The sequence below is a fragment of the Daldinia vernicosa genome (assembly GCF_022497035.1).
Source record: "Daldinia vernicosa strain CBS 139.73 unplaced genomic scaffold F5Y00scaffold_20, whole genome shotgun sequence".
Taxonomy (NCBI): domain Eukaryota; kingdom Fungi; phylum Ascomycota; class Sordariomycetes; order Xylariales; family Hypoxylaceae; genus Daldinia; species Daldinia vernicosa.
In genome coordinates, this window is record NW_025953936.1 from 538,521 (window position 1) to 564,288 (window position 25,768).

Below are 25,768 nucleotides of genomic sequence, written 5' to 3' on the forward strand. Positions count from 1 at the left end.
AACATCATCAGTTTGTTACACCGAGCGTAGATGCGCTTATATAACTATTGATTAAGCTTGCAAGGTAGACAATCCATCCGCCTGCACTTGCTTACCACACTCAGACCGTCTTGCATGGAAATACACAGTACGAGACTAAAAGTTCGCTATGTTTAGCCCCAATGTCCTACGTGCTAATACTGAACATTGATAAAGCGAAATGAGATTCGGGTTGTTCCAATATTCCAGTCCTCCGCAATATGAAAAACACCAAAACTTGTTATTATAGAAAATTCTCTAGTTGGTAGGGGTAAGTCATGGATAGCCCATCAGATTCGCCGCCATTTGACGGCTCCCCTCTACCGCCTCAACTTGGGCTTCCCATGATTGTAGTAATGGGAGTAACTGGGTCGGGAAAGAGTTATTTCATCAACAAGCTCGCAGGTCTTCCTGCGGTCGCAGAAGGGGCTCAATTGGACTCATGTAAGTATCGTTAGCCAGGAGTCTTATCTGACAACTAATTCCACGCTTGATATAGGCACACAGCGATGTGAAGTAGTACCCGTGTCAATTGGAAGCACTCAAACTCTTCTCATCGATACACCTGGTTTTGATGATACCGACCGTACTGACTCAGATATCCTGACTGAGATCGCAAGACTCCTTGCTAGCCAGTATACTCTCGGTTTTCAGTTGAAGGGGATCATCTATGTCCACCGCATTACGGATAATCGTTATACAGGTTCAGCCGTTAAAACGTTTGAAATTTTCAGACGAATCTGCGGAGACGAGGCGATGAAAAATGTAGTTCTTATTACCAGTCGCTGGAACGAGATTGACGAGCCGACTGGGGCGAGCCGGGAGCGCCAACTTCGCGAGAAATTCGTAAGTAATTTTTGAACCTATACCTCCATTATAAATACGATGTAACGAGGAGTGGTTCGATTGGATACACAGCTGCTAATTCGAAATATCATAGTGGGCTTACATGCTTGGTCGAGGCTCGTGTATGAATCGCTTTCATGGCGACCGCGATTCAGCTCGGACTATTGCTGCTCAGCTACTTATCAAAGAGACAGTTATCTTGAAACTACAGGAAGAGATGGTCAATGGTGGTATGCAACTAAATGAAACAACTGCTGGCTCATATGTCAGTGACGGCCTCGAAGAGCTGAAAGCAAAATACGAGAGAGAATTGCAAGCCCTCGAGGATCTTCGGAGAGAGCTTCAGGAGAGCGATAGAATGATGAAGCGCCAAGTGCAATTGGACATACAGCGTGAAAGAGACCGTCTCAAAAGCGCTGAACAGCAACAGGTTAGTCTTGAACGGGACATCGCGGGAGAAGTCCAAGAGGAAATTCAGAAGGAGACTAAAAGGCAAAGATTCGTTAAAGGGCTCAGTAAAGCCCTTCCGTTCGCCCCAATGGCTATCAACATACTGCTTCTTTTCGTCGGCGTGCCCCCGGGCGTGGGTGATCTATTTACTTCTTGGCTCGGAGCACTGCTCGCTGGAGACTCATCTAGCTAGGAGATCTACCAATTATACAGAATACCTATTGCATAACCCATTTCCGTCACAATTTCAATTTCTCCTTTAACGTGCTCCATATATCGGGTCTCGTAAGACGAATGATACATGAACTGCAAGATAATACGGCCCAAGTCGGATCACTTCGTTAACTACCTGATAATGGTACAGAGTACTATAGTGAACCTAATGCGCAATTACCTACCTAAGGTGCCTATTTTATTCTCTAAAGCAAGCATTAACTCAAGCCTAGGTTAGAATACACTGTTCCAAGCACGGTGTAAAGTCCTATGAAAGTCGCCTCACCGGCCTTTGCGTCTTACTTGCATAGCAAAGCGCCTGTTACCCCCCTGTCCAAGGATGGAGGGAGATTAAGACAAAAAAGAGGCTTGCAAGTTCCAAGTATACAGCGAATAGTGGCAGTTAGCACATAGTTTAGGATTCTATCACAAAACACTAGCATCGCAGGGTTTATTTTTATAGCATTGTCCAGGCCTCTACGTGTGGTGGGTGGTGGACTAAGATCATTTGTCGTATATGTTAGAGTGTAGGCAGGCTGGCTTAACTAATGTTCAGCTCCGCGAAGGCTGTGTGGATGGAATAGATACACACCGAGAGCACGGTAAATGATCACACACCCCTAAGCTGGTCCGCATCCCTGGTGGTTGTTAAGACTGACTGTTCTCGATTCAGTTCTCCCGCACCCGCTGAAACTAACTCTTTGAGAACTCATCACTCCTAATTTTCCAACGTTCTAAGACATAGTCCTGTTCCCATATTTCATTCATCCCTTATCGAAATTTACACCTTTCGCGTCGAGTATGAATCGGACAATCCATTCACGAGACATGCAAGGATACGACAGCCTCGAAGAACGCCATGGAAACAATCAAGACCCAAGAATTCCTCCTCGACCTGGTAACAAGGTTACTAAAAAAGGATTAAGAAGATTTAACAATGATGAGATATCCACCGGTAGAGGATCGAACGATGGGTTTATCGTGGAAGAAACAAGTAAGCTCGTGAGGTTTTACTCTTCTAAATACTAACGTGCCTTGGGGGACCTAGCTCATCCACCAGGGAATGGCCAAAGCCAACGAAACCAACCTAAGCATAGTAGTCGTGACACTTCCACACAGGGTACTGGAATTTCACTTACAGGTTTTCGCGGTGTAAGTTGACTGAAACTTCTTGAGCGACTTGGTGCTAAATACTGTCGGAAATAGATGGTTGACCGTCTTAATTGGGGCGGGCCCTCTCCAGCAGAACAAGCGTGTGACGAACGTTTTGATAAACTGGAAGAAAAGTACCACCAAACCAAGGAAAAGAACAAAAAGCAACAGATAGAAATGGAACATCTGCACGACCAGGTCCAAGCATTAGAGGAGTCTAACCAGATCATTAAGAGACGCAACGACAAGCTCCAGGGCTACGTAGACAATAAAGAAGCAGCTATAGGGTATCAGGAGCCCGACGAAGCGATCACTTCCAAGTTCCGCAGCTTGCACCATCAGATCAGAACATGGGCGAATAAGTTCTGCGTAAACAGCGACAAGCCGATCAAGCTGGCGTTTCCCGACGAAGAGCAGTTCCGGCTTCTACAACGCGTGCTACCGATGATGGGCAACGTTGACGACTGGGCTACCTGTCTCTCTGATAGCAAGCGGCGACGTAAGTTCGTCCGCGGCTGGGTAGCTCTTAATGTCACCGAGACCATGTTTCGAACGCTACCATCCAAGAATTACCAAGTAAGCATTTGCGCTCAGCTTCAAGTCTTCAAGCCTATTTAAATACTAATCGGTACTTTAAACGCATAGTGGGATTCTGGTACCGACTATTGGATCCCGGAACAAACTCGTCGGGGACTAGTTGATGTTGAGCGAGCTTTGTTAAACTCAGGTCAGTGTGAACCGCCGTTCTCGATGGCCATGGAATGAATGTAAACATAGAAGCTAATACGATGTGGTAATATCAGGACATGCCATAACATTGAGCAGCTTCCACCAATGGCGCGCTGTTACGATGGCTCTCCTCGCCAAGAAGTACCCTGACTTCACCGAGGAAGACGTCATGATAGAAAACGCAGCATCCGTGCTCAAAGTAATCAATCCCCTGGGACACGAGCGCGATACGACCCAGCGACTCATCGAAAACGTATACAAACCAGCGCTGGAACTCTCTCGCTTGCTCCGGCGCCAACGCGCTTCGTGGTCAGTACGTTTCCCAGCTACCAGACAGCAACCTGTGCCGGGCGGTAATACCGCCGCGATACCCACCGCTTTGAGGGCTATCTTCGACGATGGCGTCATGAAGGATATGGATCTAGACGAGGAGGAAATACCGTCGTCGGATCAATATTGCCATAAATACGTTGAGATCATCGTCGGTCCGGCGCTGTTCAAGAGCGGAAATATTGACGGAGAGCAATATGACATGGAGAATGTAATTGAAAAGGCCGAGGTCTCCTGTGCTGCAGCCCCGAACTTGACTTCTGGGTGAATGATGATCATCTCCAGATGAGACCATTGAGATTAGCAAGCAAATTTTAACTAGATTTATGTACTTGATTCTCCTTGAGTTCATTACGTCAAAAGATGTGATCATTTTGCTTTAGGGCTGTCGGAATGGTTATTTTCTAATAATTGTTATTTATTTTGAATACCGAGTTGCAGATACCCCCTATTCTTGCTGCATTCCGATGTCGTCAATTCATATATGATCCATGACTAATGCCATTGTCAATATTCATCTATTTATAACTTCGCTGTTACTCTCCGTGCGACAAGCCGTTATTCCTTGAGAGGTACATATCCTTTACTATAGCTTATTATCGTAAACAAGCTCATCTAGCTAAGACATTGAACGAAAACATATGAATTTAATCCCCCGAAGAATGTAGTTGTCAGCAGTTACTCAGGTCTACTCTCGGCCCGAATATCTCTTTGTTATTACTATTGTCGATGTATTCGGCAACTCCGTGACCTCTTTAGTCTCAGTTGCCTCAAGACATAAACCGTCTCTAAGGTTGATGGTAATGAATTATAATCCTTTTGTATGACTTAATACTGGGTATCCTAGGTACAAGTGTCATTGATCCATCATCGTAATGGCATATCCTAAGGGTGTCATTGGAATGTGCTATAAGAAAAAAAAAACCCATAATCGAAAGTAGCGGATAGACACGATATAGCAATTATGTTGCCAAAGACCTATCTAAATGTTTTGTGTCTTCACTAATATGAAGCCCGCAGGATTGGCCACGGTAGTTTGCCAACTAGATTTCCCCTGAAATATGTAAATTCTTATGCAACTATATCAATCCTGCTTTGATACCTAAGGTAGATAGATAACAATCGTATGAATGAATAAAGCGCAAATGCATCGTAGACTCATGGTTTATGCTTATTGGGTATGTTTTACAAACACGTGTTAAACATGCCGATAGTGGTGTGGTGTGGTTACAACGAGGCATCCCACTTGCTGTGTACCGACATACATATATGTACGTTGGGTTGGTTGAGGCTTCGGACGATTGCAGCGTCGATCATCTGAAATGACGCAAAGAGCGCTGAAGGTGAATTTCAAAAGCTTCCATAATAAACTAACATACACCCGTGCCTGATTTTGCTATGTACTAAACACTCCCTGGGGTATAGATTCTAAGGAATGTTATGTTGACGCTTCTTCTATCCCAAAAGGTATCATCATACGGCCAATCGAATGTGATTGCCCCGTTATATCATAAATCTTTCCGTGACCCCAACGCCTATTCTGCATTGATACGAATGCGATACAAGATAGAAATGTCATGATAAATATTGAATAAAAAGCGACCGTAGCGAACATCTACGGTATGGTATCCGAAGAAGACTAGTAGTCGTATCGGTAACACAGGTAGCCACCCATGGTATCCATAACGTTACCGATGGTGGTGTTGGGTTTGAGACCATTGGAAGAGAGGACATAGTCCATAGTGATTTGAGTGCATGGGTTGTTCGTATCGGAGCAACCGTTGATAGAAGTAGTGCGCGAGGCGTCGGCGTTCTGCCAAATTCTGAACGAGTGGTCGACGAAAAGATGGTGCATAAAGAAGATCGGGTCTCCGGGCGAGGCCTGAACCTCGGCCATGACCGCGCCAACGCCGTTGTGGCCGTAAGCGTGTGGGCTACGAGCGTTAGTTAGCGGGTAGATATTTAAAATAGACTGACGGACTAAAACTTACCCAAGTTCCTGGCAACCTCTCATGTCATCGTATGAAGTGCGTGAGTTGCAGTCCTGGACAAATTGGGCACTGACGGTACCAGTCAAGCTCTCATCGACGGCTCGCGAAAGACAATGATCTTGGTTTCCACTGCCGGGACCAATGTGAAGCGTAAGTCCACCGAATGTCTATGATAGTTAGTCTAAGTTCGGGTTATGCCGTTTGGGATAAAACTGAAGTACTTACACCCGAGTCAATGCAGGTACCTTGGCCGTTAGAAGTCTTTCCGGGGAGCGGACCGAAGTACTCATCGGTGAACAGATCCGAGTCAGCAAAGTGGCCAGCATCTTTCGTCTCATCCCACCATGGAAAGGCTGCGTTGAAACCACATTCGTTCCGCATCAAGTCCTCGAAAATCGAGACGTAGTATCGGTGCCAAGGCAAGAACACGGCACGCTGGTGAATGTTGGGGGTCATTTGCTGGTGTACTGATACGATATCTTCGTAGCGGCTTTTGGAGCCTTGGAACCCTCCAACAGAAGGCTTGTCCATTAGACATTTGATAGCGCTGACAAAGGCTTTCCTGTCGTCTGGGGAGTAGTTCCTCCATTCGACGCGAACCTTGGGGTTGTTTCGATCACATGTGCCGTCAGCAGCCGCGGCACTTGTGGTGACAACTTTATCCTCTCCGGCAGCGGGGCTCTTATTGCCACCAATGATCTTGGGAAAGTTAAACTCAGGTCCATCGCTAAAGGGACCCTTTATTGCCTCGGCTAGGGAATGGGCTTGTTCAGGTGTAATAGTCGGAAAGCTGCCGAACTGCTTGAGGTCGACGAGAGTTAACCGCTTTTCAACAGGGCGGGGAACTGTTAGGGCTGACACGGCGACGGCGCCGACGAGAGCCTGGGTAGTGAACGCGAATCGCATTATGCCGATCAGTAGGGATCGTTCGACTCCTTGGAAAGTGATTACTATTATTATTATATTAAGGCTAGCGAGGGTACGACGAGAAGGTCCACGCAGATAGAATGAATGATGTTAGGGTGCTGGGTTTTATTAGTATTAAGGATTTTTGATGTAAGACAAGATCCGCAATGCATCGTGGGTTAGATCTAGTGATGGACGAGGCTCTTTAAATGTTGTGCTCTCAGGCTCTTAGAGCTCTATGTATAATACAATTGACGATCATCATCTTAGTACAAGACGCTGATCTCTTTCAATGTATTTTGGTAATTGTTTTCAAAGGCAATGTTCCGGCACAAAGATCCCAGGAAACGTCATAGCTCTCCTACATGCTGATTTGCAGGAACAGCGGAAACAAGACGGGTACTTCTAGGACATATGCGGTTAGGAAATCCTAGAAGCGGTTATGATGGGATGGCGCTTAGGCCGAATGAGGCTGTGAGCTGAACCCCCTAACCTGGCTGGCAGGCCGGCAGGATACATCTCCGTACATATGTATGCGTACTACTGTGTATGTATTGTGTGTGTGTAGTATTTGTATCATGTAAGTGTATTATGTGTATTATTGTACATACCATCGAGCGCCTATTGCAGCGGCAGAGAACTGCAAGTGTTGCCAAATACGAGAATTGGGGGCGCCGGGCGTCACCGCACGTATTTGGCGCATCGCTTTGCTGGCAAGAATACAAAGCAACATGCTGTGTTTGGTCTAGCCCTTGACGATCACCACCCGTCTTTACCATCTTTACTATGTGTAACTGTCGTCGACTCGAGCGGGAACACAAAGCGTGGGTCCTTTTCTTTTTTATCAACCATCGATTCTTTGCGTCAGACAATACAGTCCCGTTCTCTTGGGGCCGATTTCCACGATAGCTTAGCTGTGCCGGTTGGACCGAGCCCGATTAACCCTAGTATTGTACCATACGATGCGGTGCCGCCGATGCGGGGTTTGCAGTAGTTGTGTATTCTTGTTATTCCCGACCGACCGTATCCTTGAAGCTATGAGCCAGGATGGCACGCATGTTATGACGTTAAGATCATGTTGGCCAGTCTGCCAGTCCAGATATGAGCCCAATCCTCGAGACCCGAATAGGTAGACGAATTTCGTTCAGATTCACCGGCGAATATGGGCGGCGCGGTCTAGCCCCTCCTTACTGTTGACGGCATCCCTCGCGGATGTATTAATATAAAACATGGTTTAAACATGGCCGCTCTGATTTGGGGCTAAATAGGTAAATAAATAAAAAATAAAAATGGAAATCCGCTAAAGGGCTGGGCCGTCATCCGAACGGTGCCACTATACAGGACAACATGCAAAAACAACGGTGCATATTTCCGAGCCAGTTAGCTTGGTAAATCCGCCCGCTACTGCTCGAGAGATCTAGAGCGTGACATCTTACGAGGCGTCAATTAACCTAGGTTAGGTTAGATACCTACACTAGGTAGTAAGAGGTAAGTAGAAAGAAACCCTTCAGTCAGCAACGGCTATCCGTAACTTTCTGTGACCAAATATCGTCACCGCAAGCTTTAATGTTGTATCCTCAGCAACAAAACCAGAAGCTGGTACTACTCTCGAAGCTATTTGCCCGTTCCGGCGCGGATCATCGCTGACATGCAAGACGTCCCGAGTCAGCTCTCGGCATCCAAAGAGAACAGAGAGATTGACACTGGTCAGCAGGTCAGCTAGACTGTCACTTCGCTTCGCTTCGCTTTCGTACAAGGTCCCTTATGTGAAATGACTTCATCGATTATTTTGTCGGGCCCTTAGCTTATCTTCGCAACGAGGATTTTTCATACTTGCTACATCCTAAAACCCCTCCTAGCACTCGACTAACTTAACGACGGCGTCGGGAATCGTAAGAGACCCATCCTGCGCCGTAGCGGCGGGGTCAATGAGCGGCGTGGGACATTACCGCATTCAGCCTCACGAACTACTAGGCCTTGGCAGTCGGTCCGTCCATGACCTACATCATAAGCTTGATTCGATCGCTTTATCTCAGAACACGAGAATTCCAAGCATGCCGTTGATGACGCGGGTACCGATGCGAAATACTACGTGTAACACGATGAAAACCTCTTCTTAGTCCGCTACGAAAGGATATGAAAATTCGGTGTGAGAAATGAGAAAATAAAGCCTGTCTACTACTCCTACCGCATATGTAGGGTGAAAATAGAAGTGTTACTGCTTTACTGCTGTGCAACATATCGCACTACATGTAATTTATAGCCCACGTTAGTTTTGGTCTGCTTAATTGGTTTGCTTCCATATTACTCGGGTCCAGATTCACCAGCCGGTCATTTTCTTCGTATCCCGTATGCACGAAGGCATTGAATTCTCCGCAACATACGAACATCCTTACTCAGCTTGAGAGTAGATTTGACGGCGACATCCGTCTTTAGTTTTACGCATGGAGCTTCTCAACAAGCACTTTATCATCTAGAAAGAGGGTTTAAAATTTTTCTCATAACTCCCTAATATAACTATAGCATATCCGATTCTTGACGTCTCGTTAAAGTTATTTCGCATTAGGCAGAGGCTTACCAACGGTATAAGGACAATCATCCAGCGCGGTACGTAGCCGTTGAGATATCCCTAGCGTCCAGTCTAATTAACAGGTATATGCATGTTTATGTAGTATACACTACGCACAACAGAGCCAAGCCCGTCCAGAACACGACTACAAGTTACACCGTTGTAAGCCCTTAAGATATGAGACCTCTAAGTGGAACTACGTTATCAAAGAGATTGTGAAGGACGCTGTCTTCGGATTTCTAGTTAAGACCCAAAAATAATAGGGCTGTGTCTGCATAAAGATAGGGGCACTAAAAACTCCGGTAAAGTACCTATATATGGGTAAGTTGTCGATGCAAACAAATCTCCGTGGTCGCTAGTGTCGCAATGTGATGACGAATCACCATTGAATGAACTTGACGGCTTTAACTAGGTATCTGCTGTATGTTTCAAGCCGGAGATGTTCGGACCGCCCCGTCATGCTCAAAACGGGTATGTTGTAAGACAAGATGAGCCTCGGTAAATTAGGTCGCCCTACGCCTTTACATCCCTTAATTCAACAAGTTTGTGAGTAAAATGGAAAAACCTCGTTGGAACAAGAAATAAATATAAGTGGAAACAACCCATTAAACCCTACACACTAATACGTAAAGATGAACGATCTACTCGCTCTCACATTTGAAAATTTTCTTACCGTGCCCAAGTTAAAATCGAGCGATTTAAAGACGTACGTACCTAGGCACGAATACCTTCCATCACTTGAAAAATAACCAAGTATAATGCGTTACGCTTCAACATCGAATATCTACTATATTCTTCATGAATGACTTTTTATGGCATTATTGGTTATGGTTTGACGCGGCTTGCCCAAGCGAACAATGATAACTTCGAATAAACGAGACGTTTGAGGTCTCTTTGGCATATATGAAGGTGCTCGTTCAAGGTTATCATAACAAAGGCTAAGTTGAAGAATATTACGCTGAACAAGAGATTCCTATTACAGAGTCTTAATTGGCAGCCATTGTATATTATTCTTTATCGTAATTTAATAACCTCATCAACTTTCAAGCTAATCGTGTTGCACCTATTGTCTATCGGACGCCTTAGTTCTAATAAAGAAGTACGTATCAAAGACTTCCGTCTCCCCCCAAGGACTTGTTCGCAAATATGAGTGAATCATTTCCTGAAACTTTCGTAGAATTTCCGAGATGTAATACATCTAATGACCTTCCGGATGACCCAGATATGTCTTCCCAGAGCAAGATCACCTGGCATCAGCTAGGACCGTCCAACGCAGGATTCTCTAAAGGAGATATTGAGTTTATGAAGCACGAAGAATACCTACGAATGAAATGGCCATGCTCAGAAGCTATGCCAGAATCGTTTGACCCAGACATATTAGAAGCCGTCAGGCAAGCCCAGTTCAAAAGTCATAATGAGGATAAAAGTACGACTGAAATAGGTGCTGGGGTTTCCTCGGAAAATGAAACCGAGTTACACGATTCGAATGCTGAGGGACGATGTAAGGTGGACGAACAGGTGTCAGATGTAATACACCTCAACGAAGCAAACGCCTCTGATGAATCCGTCTTTGTAGATGTAACACTTCCTGAACCACTAGACTCGGGCGAACAACAACTCGAAGAATACAACAGAGAAGCAATCGTAAAGGATATATCGGCAAGAAACATCCCACAGGTGAGTCAAGGTACCTATGCTACGTCTATAGCCGGTGACATCTGCGGTTCGGAGTTGGTATCGGAGCCGGACCCCGTCGAGCGTGGGCCCCCTCCGCGCATGGGATCGGGGTCTAAACCACCACTGTCTAGAAGTGCATACGCAGCAGTCGCGCAGCCCTGTCCTAAAGACGGATACCTAGACAAGCGACCTTGCATGACTTTAATGGGTTATCCTCGGGCGCCTAAATACTTTCCATTTAAAAGCCGAGTAGGAGGTAAGAAGTGATGCATTTCCTACCTTGGCGTAGGTACCCAAGGTATATATACCAGAATTTCATATTGATGAATAGAATAATGAGAATAGTATCCTTACTAGGTGCTGGATTTGTTTTTTTTTTTTTTTTTCTCGAGTAGAATCCAACAGAATAGATAATAAAAGACGGAGTTCTATCATATCATAACCCTTCTCCCTAGACTCCTCGACTTTGAAGTGTCAAATCGACCTGCCTAATAAGGAAAAAATGCTTGAGACAGGGGTCCGTGAAGGTGCCATGGACTCGGGAGAGTGCTACGCCGCAAGCTACCAAAACCAACAAACAGTGATAAGATTAGGTCGAGATCTAATTTAAAATGGCATGTCCCCTATCCTTACCTTTGGTCAACCCGACTGCATCATCCCTCAGCATTCGGTGACAATCGTAGTCTCGAGGACGAGCGAAGGAAGCAATCATGACGCGTCTATCGTGGATTTCCCTGCTGGGTCTGGCGAGCTTAAGCGCTGGTCTATCAACAACCCCGAAGGACATCGCATTTCCAAGACCGACATGGAAACATCTTCCAACGGGAAGCGACGCGCGTTTCCGCGGCTTAGCACCCGTGTCGGATAAGATCGCGTGGGTATCAGGCACGAGCGGGACTGTTCTCCGCTCTACAGACGGCGGCAACACCTGGGAATCCGTCGGGCCTGAACTATCGGAGGCAGATTCCGCACTTGAGTTCCGCGACATCGAAGCGTGGTCCGCCGATAAGGCCGTCATCCTGTCAATTGGCGAGGGTAACAGCTCGCGCATCTACGTCACGGATGATGGCGGCGCGACATGGACCCAGTCTTTCACTAATCAGGAACCGACCGCGTTTTACGACTGCATCGCATTCGAGAACCCGAGGCGGGGAATGGCGATGAGCGACCCGGTCGATGGGAAGATACGATTAATCGAGACGCGTGACGGTGGCGTGACTTGGGATATTGTCGACTCCGACGGCATGGTCCCGGCGCTCGAAGGCGAGTCGGGTTTCGCCGCGAGTGGGACGTGTCTTGCAACAACGGCCGGCCGCTGGTATGTTGCGTCGGGGGGTGTCAATCCCGGCCGCATATTCAGGAGCAGCGATGGACATCGCTGGGCTGTTTCGGATGCTTCTATAGCCGGCGGCGAGGGCTCCGGTGTCTTCTCGGTACAGTTCCGCGATGCGAAGCACGGCGTAGCTGTTGGAGGAAACTATTCGGCGCCTACGGGAGCCATCAGCAACGCAGCGTGGTCAAAAGACGGCGGCGTGACTTGGGTCCCGTCTACGTCGTTTCCCGGCGGTTATCGCTCTGGGTCTTCCTGGGTTCCGGGACGCTGGAATGTAGCTCTTGCGGTGGGCCCAACGGGTTCGGACTATACTCTCGATGGAGGTAGGAATTGGCATGGGTTTGATAATAGTAGCTTGGATAGTGTGGAGTGTGTAAAGGGGGGTGTCTGTTGGGCATCCGGGGAGAAGGGCGCGGTGGCACGCCTCGTGCTTGTATAAACTTCGAATGTTGTTATAGTGAAACCTAGTATAAGATCAAAAGTAGTCATTATCCCACATGGATCTTTTAAAGAGGTATGGAATGTTTTTATTATCTCAGAGTATTAACTATGATGTTTAAATTGAAAAACCCTCTCTATCAAACCGACTGCTCAGATATGTCCGGCCTCAACCTGCGACATACCCGCCCCCCTAATAGTCTTCTGGGGGGGAATAAATGAGAAAGGTACTTTCTTTATAGGCGCAATCGGCGATAACCGTACGGTTGGATCGAAGCTGACATCCTTTACTAAAAGCCAATGCGTATGATTCATCCTATTAGCACGAGAACTGATCAAATTAAAAAGGCCGGTTTGCAACTTTAAACCAAAAGGTAACTACATCTAAGTTGACCACCGACGACGCCGAGGAATAAACTTGCCCCTCATGAGTCCTTCTCCGTATACACGCTCTAGGTTAAAAAGCATCTTTAATATCAGATATATACAAGGAACTTCTCAAAACTTGTATGACACAGGCGTCGTTTAAACGGAATACTTGGTTTACGCTATTTACTGAGCTGGCCGGTTCGACCATCTTATGGTGCGCTAATGTCGCACTCCTCGCGTCTCTTTCACTTGGCTCGGCTCCAATCGAACCTATGCCGGCATTGAGTACCTGTAACGACTTGAGTATTAGCAGACATTTTGAATATTCAAGCACGATATGCTTGCAAGGTAAGCCATACAATACATGTGGTCACTAGAAATTAACCTATTAGCAAGCTTTACTTAGACTCTTAGCTTCGCCTTGATAGATATACTCACCAGCCTCCATCCTTTTCAATTTCAACGTTGCATCTTGGGCAATGTTTTATAACACTGGCTGTTGCGACCTCTTCTGCTATCAACCTATCTTTATGCTGTTGAATTTCTTGTCTTCGTTTGCGCTCAGCTGCCTCCCTGGCCTTCCTTTCAGCTAAAAGGCGTTCCGACCGTGAGCGGGACGTGTGATTAACGGGTTTGGATGTTTCATCTAGTTCTCCCCGCGTCCGGACTTTGCGGTTGAAGCTCTGGGGGTCGGCAAGGAAAGCATCATATTGTTCACAGGTGAAATCGCGGTGCCAGGAGGTCCTGTGGCGAAAGCAGAAATGTCCATTGTCTATGGGGCAGAAAGCCATAGGCGATGTTTCTCCCGGGTAATGTACTAGTCCCTTTCCACAACCAAGGGGACACCAAATATAATTGGTCACATTAGAAAGTATCCCTTCGATTGCTCGTCTGCTGTACCTTTAGTAGTATGTTAGAGTTTATAATCGTTTGAACTTAGGTAGTTATTCACGAGAACCACCTGGTTTTTAGCGTGAAGATTTCGACTCACTGAGCAAATAAATCCCTATCTCCAAAGGATTTAACTGTTGCGTGTCTCAACTGCCCTTTACACTCAGGACATGTAGGCCTATCAACAGAGACATCCCGAAGTTGAGAGTTGATACATAGTGTGAGACATTTGAAGCAGTAATTATGATGGTCACAATTATCTGTCAATGGATCTTGTGGAAAGTCAGCAATCGACTTGTTTTCAAAGCACACTGGGCAAAGCATTGCCTAGATTGGGTTGTCGCTGGATTCTGGGTTAACAAATTTGTCGCTGGTCAATAATGAAAGATTTGATGCGTGGTATGAATATCTATTCAATTTTGTATGTGAACTTAAAAGTTTAATTATATAGTATTTGTCTTGATGCCTAGATGTTAGGTGATGCTTCGATGTCTTTGACCTTCTAGTAAGAAAGTAGGGGTTTCAAGACTCGTACACTCGAGGCTATGTTAATAATATCCTTTAGTTTAGACATTAAGGAACCCTCGGGAGACCGAGGAACATTACTCGACAGAACAGTCTTACATTACTTCCACAGATATCCATTGATCGAAGAGTCTTTCTTTTCCCAGAGATTTGTAGCACTTTCTTTCAGAGTGATGCTATTTACAGATTACCTACCTTGACAGTCCTTCCATACGGATTACCCCACAGACCAAGTTTATGCACCTGCGCACCAAAAATACTAGTAAAACAACATGGCCACTTTCTGCCTCGATGATTTACAGAAAGTTCAATTTCATCAATAATTATGATATATATTAAAATTCTTTTTACATGCATAGAATCGCTCAATTGAATCTAATTGATCAGTGTCTTTTTTTTTGTATAGTGCGACCGTATCTCATTAAGTTATTATAAAAATAATCTGCAAATAAGAAAAGTAATCTGTAAATAGTGTCATGTAATCTGTATATAAGGCCAACTAATCTGTAAATAGCAACACGTATACTACATTTCCCAGCCAATACACAGTATTTTATAATGGTTACTTATATCATCACAATCCTTATGATGAGGCGCATCTAATGGTGTTAAAATTGTATAGGTGGGACACGTTGTAAGGAAGATATTACTGAGTGACGAGCCCTTAGAGCCTCATATTACGTAAGAAGCCTTGAATGGCCTTGAATAGGGGCCTCGAATTACATAGGGACCTGGCAGCGCCTGTAGCGCCTGGCATGCTGGGTCTAGCGCATTAATTACGAGCGTTCTGGGAAGGTTAATGGGGCAGAATGGGGCCATGTCATTTTACTATTAATTTTGGTTGCCGGGTACTTACACCTGTTCTGTGGGGTAATCCGTATCTGTCAAGGTAATCTGTAAATATGTCGCACAGGAGATAGCCGTCGGCACGGCTCACGTGACACATGTGGCATAGCCATCACCACAGCTATATGCACAGTAGTCATAGCTATTAGGTAATCAGGTTAGATATATAAGGGATGCGCTGCGCGCATCCCTACCTTAGAAAAGACAGACCTTTCTTACCCACTTATGTTGCCTATATATACCATGCTCCCTCATGACTCTCAACAAAATAGCATCACTTTTCTTTCAAAGCACCTAAGGTTAAGGTATGTCCATGACTCACGATAGCGACGTGGACCACCTGCCAACAAGTGTACCTAAGATAAACAAACTTCAACGGTTTTCTAGACACGTACCTACGCACGGTGAGAAATAAAACGTTCTAAAGTATTAAACTAGTGAATCACGGTCAATGCTGGCCATTTGACTCAGAATGCGTGGAAGCCACGTCAAAGAAACGCGTGAGTAGGCCGACGTGCGAGTAACACTGTGGTGAGTTGGGTACCTTAAGGTCAGGAAGTAGGTCCTTAATCAGGTACATAACAAAATATCCTCACGTCTTATCGCGTCACTACGATTTGAACTTCCACCTGGATATCTGAAGACCTTTAGCGGCGACCTGCTAGCGTCATTTTGTTTTGAGGTTATTAATTGGTTGTTTTTAAAAACTTCCCTCCGCCGACCTTACTGTCCAAGGTCTACTCTTCAACATACTCCAAACTTGCAGTGCAAATTACTTATCTGTTATATCATTTTCTAACTATCGGAACACGATATATTGGAAGAACCTTTCTACTAGAAAGATGCCTTCTCGCCAATTACATCTCGGCGCTTCTAAAACAGGATTCCTCGAGATCGTGGATTTACCACGGCCTGGATCCCCTTTCGATATACTTCCAGATGAATTACTCCTCGCTATTGTAGAGTTTGCGGCTCGCAATGATGGATACAGCTATAGCAACTGTTGCTCCGGTGGCCGAGATTACCCAACTATCGTGGCGTTAACGAAGGTTTGCCGCCGTTTAAACGGTTTAGCGACACCATTCCTTTACAATTGGGTCGATTTCAACTTCTCTTCTACCTTGGACTACAATTCTCTACATCATCGTGCCTTGTTACCTCGTCGACAAGACTGCAGACAACTAAATATCACTCTCAACTATCCTCGCCTTCTGCAAGAGGAGCACGTCATTGCTGCAATGGACTTCTTCACGGGCTTCAACCGAGTAAGATGCCTGATAATCGAGGAAGGGTTTAATGACTGGCGTCATAGTGCGACATGGGAACTAATTGACGAAGTTTTGATGCATATGCCAGATTTAAAGCATTTCACACTCAGAAAGAATATTCGGAGCCGTTTATACCCCAACCTTCTACTATCGTCTCTAATGAAAAACACTACCGTTTCGAGACTTGAGACCTTGAAATTTTCGGGAGAAGGAAATTGGGGATTAACACAACGTCTTGCCAACCGAGATAAGATGGCTACTCTGAGAAATCTTAACCTACAAAACTTCGACAAAGATGGCGGATCTATAGAACGTTTGATCAGATGGTCTAAACAGCTTCGGTCTTTCTCTCTTTCGCACAGCTTCTGCGATGACAAACAAGACTATATGGATCTAACCATGCTCGGCACGTGGCTTTCATCTCAAACCGAGACACTTGAGGAAATAGATATCGGTATTCTGTCGTCTTCGGCTAGCGGTAAGATCTTTGACTTGTCCCAATATCGGGCATTAAAGTTCCTTCGGCTTTCCAGATATTCCTTCTCGCCTGATCTGGAATCTTGCGAAAGCGACGCGAACCTGATACTCTCACCGGGGCTTCAAGATTTCTGTTGGAATTTCATGCGTCCTTCTCCCCATTCTGCGCCACGCGGTGATGAATTCGGAGAAAAGGAAGAGCAATGGCTGCAGAAATTTGTGGATATAGCAGTGTCAAAGTCATCACCACTCAAGACGATATTCCTTGACTTTGATGTCGAGTTTCATAACTGGTGGACATGGCCTTCGGGTCATTTGACCAGATTGAATGAATATTGCCGTCAGTTCGGCATTACTCTCCATTATAAGGAACCTTATTTCGAACCACGGATTGAGAGTGAGTGGATGAGGACACGCCCCGCGGAACCCCACGAATACGGCGTAAGAGACATTAGGGAATACTTCTTGCCGCTCTCCTGCACCTCCCATAATACTCTATAGCGCTATAATTGCGAACTCCTTCAGGCGGCGCCAAAAGCACAATGCTGACGCCCAATATAGCAATGGGAGGCGGACAATCCTTTAGTTTAGGGCGAATCTAGTGGCTAGATTCTAGCCACTAGTAGATATACATCATTGAGGTAGATTTACAGAGACTGAATTCCACGATTCCCCTCAACCTACAATGACTACTAGGTATTGCTGATATTACCAATTTGACGTTGTTATACTCTTACGTTTCCAGTTTGATAACACAGGGTGACTCATACTGTTCTGACCTTATTTCTGACAGGTAACATCGGCTGCTTGGCAACTAGGAAAGTCAGCATGAAATGCAGCCAAGAGCCATAATCATGTAAGAGCTAATATATCACGCATTTCAAATGCCGCCTATAGATAAGGTATTCTCCACAGCATGCGGCTCTATATAATGTAATGCTGTGTCTTACTCTAGGCTCTTGAGCCGGCGAATCCCATTCTCCAAGGACATCGGCTAGGTCGCAATGATGTCCCTTAAATTTCTAGCACTCAATGCCGTAGCATCATTTGTTGTAGGATCTTCCGTGTCTTTCCCTAGGGGCTTCCCCATTTCCGTGAGGGAGGACAGACCGTTCAATGCGAGTCTCCCTAATGTGACCATTTTCGCGACTGGCGGTACGATTGCAGGAAGCGCGAGCTCCAGCGACCAAACTTCTGGGTATAAGCCCGGCGTGCTTGGCGTCGATATTCTAATCGATGCCGTGCCGCAGCTGCGGAACGTATCCAATGTCCGCGGGGTCCAAGTAACAAATGTCCCATCGTCGGGTATCACGCCCGAGATTCTTCTCAATATAACACGACAGATACAGCAAGAGCTCGACAGCCCGAGCTGCCAGGGTGTCGTAGTGACACACGGCACCGACACGCTCGAGGAAACCGCCTTCTTCCTCGACCTAACGCTGCGCTCCGAAAAACCGGTCGTCATCGTCGGCGCCATGCGCCCCGCAACAGCCATAAGCGCTGACGGGCCAATTAATCTCCTCGAAGCCGTAACCCTAGCCGCACACTCAGGCGCCCGAGGCCGGGGCGCAATGATTGTGCTGAACGACCGCATCGCAAGTGCGTTCTTTACAACCAAGAGCAACGCGAATTCCCTAGACACATTCAGAGCCGCTGAGCAGGGATTCCTGGGCTTCTTCTATAATATCAAGCCCAAGTTTTACTTCACGCCTGCGCTGCCGCGCGGGAAGCCGTATTTTGACGTCGGGAATGCGACGAACCTTCCACAGGTTGATATCCTGTTCGGCCATCAGGGACTTAACCCCACTTTGGCATCTGCAGCTGTTGCGAGTGGTGCTAGGGGTCTTGTGCTTGCTGGCATGGGAGCGGGAGCATGGACTTTGGAGGGGTTGAATGTTATTAACGATGCCATAGAGAAGAGTGGCACAATTGTGGTTGACTCGCGACGATCGATGGACGGTTACGTCCCGCCGTATGGCGCTGGTGGATATGGAGGTGGTCTTCTGAATCCTCAAAAGGCGCGCATTATGCTGCAATTAGCGTTGAATGCCAGATATACGAGTGATCAGATGCAGAGTCTGTTCGAGTTTGATGGATAGACTATGAAGTGATATCAGTTTCAAACGACGTCGCAGTATATTCTACAGCGATTAGGAATTAGTTTTGCTATTCATAATTCAGCTCTTATTAAGGTCTAGTTGCTGAAGCCCATGCTCATCTAGCATTATATTAAAAGACAGATTCAAACCCCACTAGTATTGCGACGAGTGATAATAGTAAACCGAAGAAAGCTGAAGCGCGCATGGCTGCCATACTCGCCCCCTGGGATTTATCATCGTTGGCTGTGCCAGGAGAAATATTGCTTGCTGAGTTCGGGTCGATTGTGAATGTTCGTTTCGCTGCAGGTGCTAGGGAGTTATTGGCAAAATCCGAAGACCTCCAATCAGACCAGTCGTGTGTCAATAAGCCCCTAATGAAATTTGATTGTTAGATTGATGCCCTCACATTTCGAGAGCAATGCTGAAAGAAGTTATGAAACTCACCAGCTTTCATCGTGATCCTGATTTCCTTCGCGGATGTAATAACTTCCCCCTATTTCCCAAATCATCCAACCGGCATTCGCTGAAGGTACGTAATCCAGGAGACACGAGATGTATGGGTCTTGCGCCGATGTGCCGTTCTGCACGAGGCCGAACTCCGTTAGGACAACTGGGAATTGGTTCTCAGCTTCGTCTGTCAAGGCCTTGAATCCGGCATTAAATAATTTAACTTGGACCGCAGTACAGTTGCTAGGCCCAGGTCCGAGAATGTTGTCGTATGCGTGTAGTTCGAGAACCAGTTTATTCGCGAAACCTGAGAAATCGTCTTTATTAAACGTAGCCGATCCGGGCGTAAGTGCTGTTCCGTTAACTACGGGGCTTAAATCTAGATCTGAATCTAGACCCGAGAGGAAAATCAGGACGTCTTCATTGGCTTTATGAATAGCACTCGATCCCTGTTTGATGTAAGTATACCAGCGTTCCCAGCTGTAGGAAGTGCTAGCAAGTGTGAGGTTATTTAGGGGTATGCGAAGCTCATTTCGCAGAGACATGGACGTAAGGCTTGGCCATGTTTTCCCCTAGTCGATATTAGCAATACGATTCATCGTTGACGAAAGTGCAGCTGTACAGACATGAGTTGCCATGAAAGATAGGCCTCGGGTCCAGTTTTCAATGTTAAAGAATTCGTCGCCCCACCAGGAATTCCCATCAAGGGGGCTGCAACACCAGCCAGCTTTTGAAATATGGTTATCTAAATGGACATAGATCTCTTGTTTCGCACACTCAGCCGCAATAGCGTCATAAACCTTTGGATATTCTATTAGCTTTGAGAATTTAGTGTGCGACTTGATACATGTTAACTAACCTGTAACCGCGTCGTATTTGCATTAAAAGGCGGGTTATTGGCAATGATCTTATCGTACACTGCCTTTCCACCATCTTGTCCCAAAGCATCGGTGAGGGCTTTCTGAATTGTTACATCGGTCTCCCCATTATCATAATATTGATCTATCATCTCAGTGGCATATGTGAGCCGGATGGTGTTCATGCCTAGACTCTTGACCCGGGAGATGACTGATGCAACGGACTGGTATTGTAGACCTTCCGGGATCATGGTGTCGAGCGATCCCGGCCAGTTGACGCCAACATAGGTGATGGTTGAGCCGGCGGCATCATGGATCCACCGGCCCGAAGTAACGAACGGTCCGTTCGGCCAAGTCGCACGCGGCGTATTTGATGAAGCGAATACTCCAGCGATAGCCAGACAGGCGGGTAGCCAGTACCTCCATACATGATTTATCATTTTAAACGAATGTTAGTGGAGTTTAAGTTGAAAAGTTCAAGACCGTAGCTAGGTAGTTATTATGTTTCCAGGCCAGACTTTTGATTTATCATAACCAACACGAGCATTTTAGCGGGTGCATAATCGTTTCATCGGCACCGTTTCGTATTTATAGCCAAGAAAGGTTACATGCCAAGCCGATCGCTCAACGAAACCATCTTCATTGGATGATAGTTTCCGATCTGTAGTGGGGATAAGCGTAGGCGTATCGAACAGTCAAAGATCTGCTAACTTTAGATGCTCGGACGACGTGGAATTCGTATTGCCCTTTATCATCTTCATTAGGTAGGTACAGATGTATCATCAAGCTTGAATAATTGTTAAACTGGTTTTATGTCAACTCAGATTTTTGATTTAAGATGCGAAGTTTATAACGATACTTCTCATGTTAGCGTTAATTTAACACTCCAGCACGTGCGCATAGGTACCTACAGCATGTAAATCAGCTTACCTAATACAAAAGATTTGTATCTAAGGTAAGGGTAAGGGACCCGTCACGTTTTCCAACCCAAACTCATTTCTCCACCTTCTTTTCTTCATTCTTGTTGACATATTCGTCCCATTCCTCGCGGGTTTATACCCGTCGCTTGAATTCTCTTCATTATGAATGAGGGATTTTTAGTTTATTAGCGAGTCTTATGGCCGATGAAAAGAGCCAGTGTTGGTATCGAAGATTGTGATCCGTTTCGTCAAACACCTTAGGTACCTACATACCTACCAGGTATGGACGCCAGTGTGGCTCTGAATGAGCGCCGTCTTCCATAACATGTTTAAATATCGTACCAACGTAAAAATGCGCCAACGGCATCGATATTTTCCATTCGCTATTTGCAACTCGCACTGCTCGGTTATCCGTACAGTCGCGCGCCGTATACAAGAAACCGATTAGGGAGTCTGATGGCTAACTCCAGGCCGAGCTTACAAGGAAACGGTGTTTCTACTCGTTGTGGATTAATCCTATCAACTTAGAGAGTATATATTCCATAGGTTTCGAGCATGCGAGCGAATTTATAAGCCAGTCGAAGCTTGAATTGTAGTTCAAGGTGGCCATCCCATATCGAAATTAAGCAGATCCGGAACCTCGGTTGGTGTGGGGAACGTGGTATAGTCAAATTGCGATATGGTTGAGGGATCTGTCATCTCTAGCAAATATTTTTGGCTAGAGGTCGTTGAGATATCTGCTAATAGTTCTGCAGGTGCGCCTACGACGGATTGGCTGTCATGTTCTGCTATAACTCCGCTTAGAGTTGTATCCACCCGATCTTCGAGACCTGTCGCCTGGCTGAAGATATTAACTGCGTGTGGGTTTTTGTATCCACATACTTCTTCATCTTTTCTGAGATCACGGCACTCATCTTCTAATGAGTTACTGATCTTCTTCCTTTTATCTGCTGCTTGCTGGTGACTGCTTTGCATCGCAATACCTGAGTCTAATGTTGGCGATGAACGAAGACTATGAGAAGCGCTGGCTGGCTCGAGGGCTTTCGCATTATCGCTCATCCACTGATCGATGATAAGTTGCAATCCATCTCCCAACACCTCCTTCTTAAAAGTATCTAGATCCCTTTCTTCGCGCGGGAGATTCCAGGTCACTACTCCCCTCGCTTCTAGAAATTCGGCCAAAAGAACCGGTCCTCGGGCTGTCATAAAATCCTGGAAAACGCATAAGTCGTCGGAGAGCTCTCGGTCGCGGTAAGGTGTTCTTGGACGCGGGTGTGGGGAGAAGATAATGTCAAAGACTGCAAACCATTGCTGCTCCTCTGGCATCTTAGACGACACCCTCTGGCTGAGTTCCCTTTTTTGCTTCTCCGAGATACCTTCCATTATGGCGGAAGGTCGCGGCGTACAACTCCTCAGCCCAATATGCAAATCCCTCTCGTCTTCATCCTTAAATGTATCGTTACAAATTGGGCAGTGTATCGGTTTGCGATGGCATCGCGTTACGTGCTGTTTAACATCACGAACCCTGGCCAGGAAGTATCTATAACAGTCCCTATAGCGGACCGGGTCCTTCTTGGCATAAGGGCAAGCTAGCCATAGTCGGCGATCCTGTGCTCGTCGCTTGGTAAAACTTCTCTGACTTTGCTTTTCTCCGGCAATGGTTGAGGCACAGTCCGACAAGCGATTACGTTTGCGCGGCCGGTCATCCTCACGCTCATGTTCAACCAATTCAAATGGAGTTTCGGTGCTGTCGATTACTAAGGCGCTTTCATCCTGCTGACGCCCCCACGGGTCCTTATAAGCCGTCATGACCACTTGTAGGAACGAATCCTTCCACCGAAATAACGGGTGTTCCTCTTCAATTGGTGGCGTATCTGCGGAATAGGTTGAATTTGGTGTTTCAGAGTCGTCTGGTTCCCATAAGAATGTAATGTCGTATCCAGAACGTCCCATCGTCTTGTGACAACGAGAAAAACTTGATGAAGCACTTCTCGCTAAGATGAGGCCATGCTTTGCGAGCCATCAAACCATCCCATGCAACGAGATCCGCATAAGACTGACCTAGTTCAGTAGTAAATTCATCCTACATAACCTAGAGCGGACAATGTCGGGTTTTGTGGCGACGAAGTTTCGGGGAAACACCGATTCAACCAAGTCTACCTACCTACGTATGCTAGACGCGGCTGGCCATTTTGTCCATGCGGCTCAGCATGTATATATGCGCGCAGAGCACCGTAGTGCTCTTATGCAAGTTTGTGCTTGTGACTCGGATCTTGGCTCGTCGTTATTGGATAGCATCTCGTTCGCTCCGCATTAGCATGGTTGCCTTATAACGGGACCGGCCGCATTACACGTCCGTAATTCGAGCCGCGCTCCATCTTTCCGACGGAGGCGCGGTTTAGTTCTATGTTCCCCGCATCTCTTCTTCTCCATCATGCCCGTCCCGTCCTAAGACCCAAGTGACGGGGCACGTCGAGTTGCGGCCACGCTAGACTACCCCGGACGCACCGTCTACTATAATAGGGAACAAAATAAAAATTCAGGCTAATAGTGAAAGTACCTTTCAGGCCTCACGGCATTATTTCATCTTAATATTGTTATAAGAGCGAGCTAACGGTAAATAAGTAAGTTAAACGATTGTCTAAATTGACTAGAGCCTTTGAATTTACAATCCTCGCATCTTCTTGCCGTTTAGCACAGATCGCGAAATACCATAAATGCCTTGCCATAACCAGTTCGCAGCCTGGTGTCTTAATGCAGGGTAACATGAGCGGAGAATATTCTCCAATCGCTGAAATGTCGAATTTGCCACACGAGGCAGACGAGGGTAGCTTCATACTTGAGGTACCTAGCTGACGTTCAATGAAGCGTGCGTGAGTACGGTAGTCAACACTAATAGGTTTTTCTTCACTTTATTAATATTTTATTAATCGGATACCAACGTAAAGCAACCTTTCACTGCCATTTCTATCTGCCATTTCGTCATATAAGATGAATCTCTTCATAATTTCCTACGCCCCCAGCCTACCGAATTAGTTGCATATAATTGGCCATTTTTACGATATCTTCTTCCCCCTGAATATGGTTGCAGGTCCAGGTCTGATGATTTTATGCATGTGCACAGCCTACCAAGGCTGAATCCTGCCAAATCAAAAGTTTTTGCTCACTTCCTCGGCCTGGATTTTCGAACATACCTATCTTATACACTATTATCTTATCCATCAACAACTTCACTGCGTCAGATATTAGATCTCATTAGGTACATCATTAAGCGTCTATCAACATGCAGTCTTCCACTCCGCGCGTAAATTACGCTACGGGGGATTCGCACGTTCCAACGTATATGGACAACGCCAAGAGCCTCTCTTCCGCAATGGCGAGGTCAAACGAATCGCCTGGAAGAGTCGCCGGGACAAGCAGTCGTTCCCGTCTTGCGGAAGACCGGGAACCGCTCCTTGGGTACCCTGATGAGCGCCATTCGCCCTCGGAAGGAAACCCCGCAGCCGAGCCTCTTCGTAAGAGAGCCTGCGTAGTCGGCTTGGCTATTATTGTTTTTTGTCGGCTTTTCAACACCATATTTGCCGCTTGCACGATAGACAAGGCGATCAAGGTGATCGGTGAGGGATGGAACTACTGGATCAACAAGTTCCTCTTTGGCATCTGTTTGGTTATCCCAATCTGGAATATCTTCGCTCTTACCACGAGTATTGTCAACTGCCCGTTTTTCTCGATCTTTGGTCGCAAAAGAGAGGAGTCCGTGAGTAGCTTCAGAGGTAGGCTACGCATCCGGTTCGCTTGTTATGACGCAGTTTTGGGCCTGATTACTCTGGGTCTGCTCCCCATCGCGTGTTACGCTATAAGCTCTCATTGGGGAGAGAGGTTCGTAGGGCTTAGACCGCCAATTATGGCGATGGTGTCGGTCCTTGTGTAAGTTCGTTCCTTTATATTATCCAGGTACTATACAATTGTAGTATTATGTGTGGTTCTAATATAATGAGCTAGTGGTGCGGAATTATTTACGGCAATGATCCAGCTACAACAATGATCCAACCTTTCGGAAGTGGTAAGATATGTTATAGCAAGATATTGTTATATGGAGAGAGCGGCATTAGCCAAGCTAAACCGGGGAACACTATCCGATGCCAAACTCGTGTGGCAAGGGACCAACTATAATAGTCCGAGTCACGTTCTCTCGGATAGCAACTGGGGTGGTCAAACTCGAAGTCAGACGCCGGTTATGTAATACTACGTGCGTTAAGACAAAGCAATCGAGTTACAGCATTTAGAACTCGTGGTTAAACGATTGGCTCATGCAAGACCGAAGTCCTAGCAAAGTCTAAGACACTAGCGCGACCGAGGGCATTACATACATATGTACAGATAAGTATGTTGCTTCAAGGGAAAGTTACACATTATG

At 46.2% G+C, this 25,768-nt stretch overlaps 11 protein-coding genes across 11 annotated transcripts; 7 read left to right on the forward strand and 4 right to left on the reverse strand.

Annotated features, from left to right (window-relative positions):
- Nucleotides 1-296: 296 nt before the first annotated feature.
- On the forward strand, nucleotides 297-1,507 carry F5Y00DRAFT_261643 (P-loop containing nucleoside triphosphate hydrolase protein; the record flags this gene model as incomplete). Its single annotated transcript, XM_048011241.1, has 3 exons — nucleotides 297-462; nucleotides 518-864; nucleotides 959-1,507. The coding sequence occupies 3 exons, from the start codon at nucleotides 297-299 to the stop codon at nucleotides 1,505-1,507; spliced, it is 1,062 nt and encodes a 353-aa protein (XP_047865441.1).
- An 821-nt stretch (nucleotides 1,508-2,328) lies between these two features.
- Nucleotides 2,329-4,006, forward strand: F5Y00DRAFT_269499 (uncharacterized protein; the record flags this gene model as incomplete). The annotated part of the gene is made up of 5 exons (XM_048012456.1): nucleotides 2,329-2,521; nucleotides 2,576-2,679; nucleotides 2,734-3,255; nucleotides 3,325-3,406; nucleotides 3,483-4,006. The coding sequence occupies 5 exons, from the start codon at nucleotides 2,329-2,331 to the stop codon at nucleotides 4,004-4,006; spliced, it is 1,425 nt and encodes a 474-aa protein (XP_047865442.1).
- A 1,172-nt stretch (nucleotides 4,007-5,178) lies between these two features.
- On the reverse strand, nucleotides 5,179-6,879 carry F5Y00DRAFT_67801 (Di-copper centre-containing protein). The gene is made up of 3 exons (XM_048014000.1): nucleotides 5,955-6,879; nucleotides 5,730-5,896; nucleotides 5,179-5,672 (listed from the first exon to the last, which is right to left on the reverse strand). Exons 1-3 carry the CDS (start codon nucleotides 6,633-6,635, stop codon nucleotides 5,378-5,380), a joined length of 1,143 nt encoding a protein of 380 aa, XP_047865443.1. The 5' UTR covers nucleotides 6,636-6,879; the 3' UTR covers nucleotides 5,179-5,377.
- Nucleotides 6,880-10,215: 3,336 nt separating this feature from the next.
- F5Y00DRAFT_269500 (uncharacterized protein) lies at nucleotides 10,216-11,148 on the forward strand (the record flags this gene model as incomplete). Its single annotated transcript, XM_048012457.1, has 1 exon — nucleotides 10,216-11,148. Exon 1 carries the CDS (start codon nucleotides 10,351-10,353, stop codon nucleotides 11,146-11,148), a length of 798 nt encoding a protein of 265 aa, XP_047865444.1. The 5' UTR covers nucleotides 10,216-10,350.
- A 98-nt stretch (nucleotides 11,149-11,246) lies between these two features.
- Nucleotides 11,247-12,797, forward strand: F5Y00DRAFT_235850 (oxidoreductase). Its single transcript, XM_048007632.1, has one exon. It carries the CDS (start codon nucleotides 11,592-11,594, stop codon nucleotides 12,651-12,653), a length of 1,062 nt encoding a protein of 353 aa, XP_047865445.1. The 5' UTR covers nucleotides 11,247-11,591; the 3' UTR covers nucleotides 12,654-12,797.
- Nucleotides 12,798-13,455: 658 nt separating this feature from the next.
- On the reverse strand, nucleotides 13,456-13,812 carry F5Y00DRAFT_261648 (uncharacterized protein; the record flags this gene model as incomplete). The annotated part of the gene is made up of 1 exon (XM_048011242.1): nucleotides 13,456-13,812. The coding sequence occupies one exon, from the start codon at nucleotides 13,810-13,812 to the stop codon at nucleotides 13,456-13,458; it is 357 nt and encodes a 118-aa protein (XP_047865446.1).
- Nucleotides 13,813-15,501: 1,689 nt separating this feature from the next.
- On the forward strand, nucleotides 15,502-17,702 carry F5Y00DRAFT_235851 (uncharacterized protein). The gene has a single exon (XM_048007633.1). It carries the CDS (start codon nucleotides 16,126-16,128, stop codon nucleotides 17,527-17,529), a length of 1,404 nt encoding a protein of 467 aa, XP_047865447.1. The 5' UTR covers nucleotides 15,502-16,125; the 3' UTR covers nucleotides 17,530-17,702.
- Nucleotides 17,703-17,792: 90 nt separating this feature from the next.
- F5Y00DRAFT_67908 (L-asparaginase) lies at nucleotides 17,793-19,228 on the forward strand. The gene has a single exon (XM_048014002.1). The coding sequence runs from the start codon at nucleotides 18,033-18,035 to the stop codon at nucleotides 19,125-19,127; it is 1,095 nt and encodes a 364-aa protein (XP_047865448.1). The 5' UTR covers nucleotides 17,793-18,032; the 3' UTR covers nucleotides 19,128-19,228.
- F5Y00DRAFT_67881 (glycoside hydrolase family 5 protein) lies at nucleotides 19,193-21,409 on the reverse strand. The gene is made up of 4 exons (XM_048014001.1): nucleotides 20,434-21,409; nucleotides 20,201-20,374; nucleotides 19,572-20,146; nucleotides 19,193-19,498 (listed from the first exon to the last, which is right to left on the reverse strand). The coding sequence occupies exons 1-4, from the start codon at nucleotides 20,869-20,871 to the stop codon at nucleotides 19,258-19,260; spliced, it is 1,428 nt and encodes a 475-aa protein (XP_047865449.1). The 5' UTR covers nucleotides 20,872-21,409; the 3' UTR covers nucleotides 19,193-19,257.
- A 539-nt stretch (nucleotides 21,410-21,948) lies between these two features.
- Nucleotides 21,949-23,160, reverse strand: F5Y00DRAFT_252906 (uncharacterized protein; the record flags this gene model as incomplete). Its single annotated transcript, XM_048009982.1, has 1 exon — nucleotides 21,949-23,160. The coding sequence occupies one exon, from the start codon at nucleotides 23,158-23,160 to the stop codon at nucleotides 21,949-21,951; it is 1,212 nt and encodes a 403-aa protein (XP_047865450.1).
- Nucleotides 23,161-24,634: 1,474 nt separating this feature from the next.
- Nucleotides 24,635-25,396, forward strand: F5Y00DRAFT_261653 (uncharacterized protein; the record flags this gene model as incomplete). Its single annotated transcript, XM_048011243.1, has 2 exons — nucleotides 24,635-25,278; nucleotides 25,354-25,396. The coding sequence occupies 2 exons, from the start codon at nucleotides 24,635-24,637 to the stop codon at nucleotides 25,394-25,396; spliced, it is 687 nt and encodes a 228-aa protein (XP_047865451.1).
- Between the last annotated feature and the right edge of the window lie 372 nt (nucleotides 25,397-25,768).

What these genes read in the sequence shown, in the direction of transcription:
- F5Y00DRAFT_67801 (XM_048014000.1), bottom strand. Translation starts at nt 6,635, where the DNA reads ATGCGATTCGCGTTCACTACCCAGGCTCTCGTCGGCGCCGTCGCCGTG. An exon ending in GTACCTGCATTGACTCGGGT is followed by an intron (nt 5,897 to 5,954) that starts GTAAGTACTTCA and finishes TAACTATCATAG; the next exon opens with ACATTCGGTGGACTTACGCT. An exon ending in AGAGGTTGCCAGGAACTTGG is followed by an intron (nt 5,673 to 5,729) that starts GTAAGTTTTAGT and finishes TAACGCTCGTAG; the next exon opens with CCCACACGCTTACGGCCACA.
- F5Y00DRAFT_235850 (XM_048007632.1), top strand. Translation starts at nt 11,592, where the DNA reads ATGACGCGTCTATCGTGGATTTCCCTGCTGGGTCTGGCGAGCTTAAGC.
- F5Y00DRAFT_235851 (XM_048007633.1), top strand. Translation starts at nt 16,126, where the DNA reads ATGCCTTCTCGCCAATTACATCTCGGCGCTTCTAAAACAGGATTCCTC.
- F5Y00DRAFT_67908 (XM_048014002.1), top strand. Translation starts at nt 18,033, where the DNA reads ATGATGTCCCTTAAATTTCTAGCACTCAATGCCGTAGCATCATTTGTT.
- F5Y00DRAFT_67881 (XM_048014001.1), bottom strand. Translation starts at nt 20,871, where the DNA reads ATGATAAATCATGTATGGAGGTACTGGCTACCCGCCTGTCTGGCTATC. An exon ending in CAAATACGACGCGGTTACAG is followed by an intron (nt 20,375 to 20,433) that starts GTTAGTTAACAT and finishes GAATATCCAAAG; the next exon opens with GTTTATGACGCTATTGCGGC. An exon ending in CAGGATCACGATGAAAGCTG is followed by an intron (nt 19,499 to 19,571) that starts GTGAGTTTCATA and finishes AAATTTCATTAG; the next exon opens with GGGCTTATTGACACACGACT.